General features: G+C 32.7%; 1 protein-coding gene and 1 long non-coding RNA gene across 2 annotated transcripts in view; both read left to right on the top strand.

The window, feature by feature from the left end:
• Positions 720–2019, top strand: LOC18585969 (18.2 kDa class I heat shock protein). Its single transcript, XM_018128679.1, has one exon. The coding sequence runs from the start codon at positions 1331–1333 to the stop codon at positions 1727–1729; it is 399 nt and encodes a 132-aa protein (XP_017984168.1). The 5' UTR covers positions 720–1330; the 3' UTR covers positions 1730–2019.
• Positions 3566–5110, top strand: part of LOC108663733 — a 2445-nt gene continuing 900 nt past the window's right edge. The window contains exons 1-2 of the long non-coding RNA XR_001929745.1: positions 3566–3818; positions 4937–4990. This is a non-coding gene — a long non-coding RNA (uncharacterized LOC108663733). The remainder of the gene's footprint in view (positions 3819–4936; positions 4991–5110) is intronic.

Below are 5110 nucleotides of genomic sequence, written 5' to 3'. Positions count from 1 at the left end.
CCCCCCCCAATTTTCTTTTTCTTTCTTTGTTTCTTCCCTTTCTTCTTTTTTTTTTCTTCCCTTTTTTTCTTCTTATGAGTGGGGCATCATAGTTCATATTGGACTGGTACAGGCTCTAATACCATTTGTAACAATTCAAGTCTAATCACTAGTTCAGTAACTTTTTGGGTCTAAATCATGTGACCCTCAAAAACTTAAGCTCAAGTTGTTAGTAATGGTGGACTTAAATTGTTATATAGATTTTAACAATCACATTCACATCAGATGTAAGATACTAAATATCACAGTTGCACAGCCGTGGCCATGACCCTTTGCAAGATGTGTTTAGCTTTTTTATTTTATTTTTTTGATAGGAGATGTTGAAGTATCCTTTTGTTTTGGGGGAAAATTTTAGATTTCATGGCTCAGCAATGACATAGCTAGGTGAAACTTGCATATCATGGAGTGACAGAGACTCGAAATTATTGCATTGGACGAATTCATTTAATGTTGGAAGCTTTCTTGTTTGTACTCCTCGTCAGGTTTTGTCTGGATTGGATGAAAGGCCTTCTACACAAGGAAGAGGGAATCAGCCACAGTCAAAGTGGGAAATTTAGGTAGCATATGACAATACACCATTTGTTGTACTTTATACTTAATATAAGTTAAGGCATCTTGCTTGTTATGAGAATTGATGCAAGATAATTCCATCTGAAAAGATGCTTAGGACCTTGTCAAGCTGCAAGGTTACTTACTTGACAGAGTCTAGTTTGGCACTTACTGCAGGCAGCAGCCAAGTGGGTTTGCGTCTTAAATTAAATCTCTTTGAAGACTGGGTCTGGAAAAAACAGTTGGGCTTGAACACAACCCAGTTTTAACTCAAGATTAGCCGACAGTTTCGGATTCCTTACTTAAATCTCTGTTGAAATTGCTTAATTATGTAACAATGTATTGCAGAAGATTAGAGAATGCAGCCCATTCAATTTTGGGCTCAGGAGAATTTTGGGTTGCTAGTCATTATTGATTCAAGCTGAAGAGGTTCAATATCATGAAGTTTTTGCTGAATTTTTCAGGATATAGGAAGTCCTTTTGGGAACAATTGACAAAGCCCACCTCTTGGAACTTGCATGGAAACCTGGTGTTTTTCCAGGTGGGCTCTGTCGTGGCTGATTCTTGAAGGATCGTATTCGAGAAAGTTATAGAAAGATGGTCATGGTTTCTGCCAAATGTGACATAGCTTTTGCTTTAGGAACCGCCACTTAAATCCCAGAATCTACCAGAGTCATCAATCTTCTCTTCTATTTAAACGGCTCTTCCTATCTTGTCATCAAGAAATCAAACTTCTAACACAATGGCCATGATTCCAAGCTTTTTCGGCAGCAGGAGAAGCAACATCTTCGATCCATTCTCTTTAGACATATGGGATCCTTTCGAAGGTTGCCCATTCACCACCAACGCAGTAGCCAACGTCCCTTCCTCTTCGCGTGAAAAATCCGCCATTGCCAACACCAGGATAGACTGGAAAGAGACCCCGGAGGCTCACATATTCAAGGCTGACCTTCCAGGGCTGAAGAAAGCAGAGGTGAAAATGGAGGTTGAAGAAGGAAAGGTGCTGCAAATCAGCGGAGAGAGGAGCAGGGAACAAGAAGACAAGAATGATACTTGGCATAGAATCGAGAGGAGCAGCGGCAAGTTCTTGAGGAGGTTCAGGTTGACCGAAATTGCAAAGATGGATCAAATCAAGGCTTGAATGGAGAATGGTGTGCTTTCTGTCATAGTGCCTAAAGAGGAAGAGAAAAAACCTGAAGTAAAGCCCATAGAAATCTCTGGCTAAGTTAATCCCATGAGCTTGTAACTTCGGGTAACAAAATCAAACCAAAAATGCAAAGAAAGATACCAGGTTTTGGTTTTGCTTAGCTTTCCTTAAAACTTGAACAATATTTAGTTGCATGTCGGAATCAATGTCCTGTTACTGTTGTACTCGATCTTCATAATAATAATAATAATAATAATAATAGTAAGGGTTTTGTTTCTCTGGTATGGATATCTGCCTAGTAGTTCCCAAGTGTATAAACAAAGCAGGCAAATTTGTTTAGTATTCTTTAGTCAATGGGAGAGGTGCATGTAGCCATCTATGGATTAATGAATGTATAAATCTCACTTCTATTTTTTGATTGAAAAGTGGCAAAAGTCTTCAATTAATTTATTAAAAAAATTGCTAAAAGATGATCAAATCAATTATAAGTCATAAAGTCGTGGATTGAGTTAGTTACTTGTTCTCGAGTTATAAAAACGATCTTATTCAAACACAATTTAATCTTATTCATACACAACTTAACAAAAATTGTAAACAAAATTTTAAGATAATGTAAAAATCTATTCAATTATGCTGTTTTCATCTATGCCTAAATCAAAAAATTAAGGTTGCTTAAAGACAAAACAATTTATCTTAAAAACTTTGACATGACCCTAAGAGAGGTACGATGTAGTCCAATAAAGGTCAAGGCACCAGTTGCTGCGATGAACATGCCGTGATTACCGCTGATGATTAGTCTTAATTTCTCAATCAAAGCCTAAAAAATCAAATATCATGTAATATATATATATATATGGCTCGTTATTTTTTGCTCAAATAAGTGGGAGAACACTCATTATTCATTGGATTCCTTTATTTCAAGAAGAAAAGAAAATAATGTATTTTGGCTTTATTATACCCTACACGAGGGGGCGCATGCTTTGCTGATCATGAATTTCATTTCTATATTATTATTTCCAAAAGAATTTGCATCATGAATTTATAATAAGATTTTTGTAACACTTTGATTTCTCAAAGATTTTGGCTAGATTGTGAGTGATTTTATGCTTCTTGTCTCTCCCATGACCCTACAAAGAGGCAGAACATGTGATTTTGGGGCAGTTAATTGGTTAAAGCATGAATTTTTTTTTTAGCATTAAAAGATTAATTTTATTCTCTAGAATCCAAGAATAACAAAGAAGGGGTCCCTTGTTTCCTAAGGTAAAATCATTTGATATAAGTACTTTAAAGATTTGAGGAAAAAATCATCATTGCATCTAGCAATCTTCTTTCCACCACTTTATTGCATTAAATTAAAAAAAAAGTTTAACCTACTTAAAATGATCATTTTATTTGAAATATATATATTTAACTTAAGGCGTTTAAAACTCGAAACATACAGTTGCATGCGTATTATTAAAAATGAAAAACATCATTAATAATATCTGTTTTTGTTTATTCTATTTGTTTGGCTTGATATAGTAATTAAATTATAAAAAATGCTTAATTGAAAGATCATATCATAATTGTTGGGTAAAATCCAAAAAATTATTTACAAAGATCCAAAAAGATAAGAAATTGTGGGTCCTTTTTCACTACCAACAATCCAGGACAAAGAATGTCTTATTACCTCAATCTCAAGATGTAATACCTCTCACAAAGTATTTATTATAAAAAAAAATTAAATTAAAATTATTAAGCTATAGTTTTATAAAGATAATAAGTAGATATTATTTTAGTATTTTATTTATTTACAATTATGACCTTGGCTGTCTTAATAATTAAAAAAAATAGAAGAAGGGGTCTTTAAGTAAAAGAAGAAGTTTAATTAAGTCAGTTTTATTATCACGTTTAAGTTAGTGGGATTAAGGGTCAGTTTATTTATCCCATTTAAGTTAGTGGGGTTAGGTAGTTTATAAGTTTTAAAAGAACAGACAACAACTTACGTTAGTTCATTCATCAGATTCAAACAACAGACAGTCAGAAAAACTTAATATCAGGGAAGAAGAAAGACAGAGGAGAGGGAAAGAGATTGCTGATTAAGGTATGTTTAGGAATTATATTTTCATAATTTGGGTACAAAAATCCTAAATTAGATATATTTTCTTATTTTTTTATTTAAATCCGGCACTTTTCTGATGACTTTCCGGTAGCATGATGGGTACCAATGGAAAAGGTCTTGAAAAGATCTTTCCAATGGTTTTTGTAGCATCTTGTTTGGCCTTATGGTTAGGGATATATGAATTTTTGAAGTTAATTAGAAATCTGGTTTTCAACAGTTTTGACAACCCGACTTTGGGTCACCGGAACTCCATATTCCGGTGACGTTTTTGGTCGTTTCTTTGAGGGCTTTTGAAGTATGAAATTAGATGTTTAATTTGGTGTCAATGTCTTGGTTAGAGGCTTCCTGTGTTAAGAGAATTAAAGCCTCAAAGAAGGCTCATTGATACTGGAAACCCAGAAATCTGGGTATTTCTGTGATGATTTCTTAAATTTTGGCTTTCGAAACTTAGGAATCTTGTGGTTTTTTTAATCGAAACAAATTTTGGTCTTGTAGTATGATATGCATACTTTAAATTGGTGTTGATTTCATCACTGGATATAAATCGGGTTAAAAGATATGAGAGCTTGAAGTAAGCCAAATGGCCATCCAGATTCTGGAAATTCCAGAAAACAGAAAATTTCTTTTTTTTAAATTTGTTTTAAAATTTGATTTTAATTATTATGTGATAAATTCTATTGTAAATTTCATAAATATTGGATATGTGATTTTTACTGTATTTTTATGTTAAGAAGTATGTATCTTTATATTTTATAAATTTATTTCTTAAATTAGTAGATTTTATTAAAATATCAAAATTTATGGAATTAATTACAAATATGATTTTTTACAAGTGAAATTAGTATTATTTCTCTATCTGAAATTTAAAGTCCTTACTGATTTTATGATTTAAGTCTAATTCTCAACCTTATTGGAAATTTTGTTTAATTCAAAAATATAAATAATAATAATATATTACCTTATTAACAAAAAAAAAAAAGTTCATAAATTGTAATAGGAGTCGCTACACACCCTAAGTGCTTAGGATGGTCAACGAAAAGTCGCCTTGTAGAATCTGTTTGCAAATTTAGTTCTGATTTTTGTGTTTCTCGAAATACTAGGCTACTAAGAGGATTTTCGGATTTGCTACTTGAAAGTAAAATTTACGAGATCATGTAAGTGACTGATATCCCTTCGATGTTTTCACACCCTAAAAATTAACCTCAATCTGAATTTGTACATGAGATATAATATTTTGTCCTATGATTTATTAAAATCGAGTTAAGCATGCAAAA

The sequence above is a fragment of the Theobroma cacao genome, chromosome 10, assembly GCF_000208745.1.
Source record: "Theobroma cacao cultivar B97-61/B2 chromosome 10, Criollo_cocoa_genome_V2, whole genome shotgun sequence".
NCBI lineage: Eukaryota > Viridiplantae > Streptophyta > Magnoliopsida > Malvales > Malvaceae > Theobroma > Theobroma cacao.
This window is presented reverse-complemented; position numbering and strand designations above follow the sequence as displayed.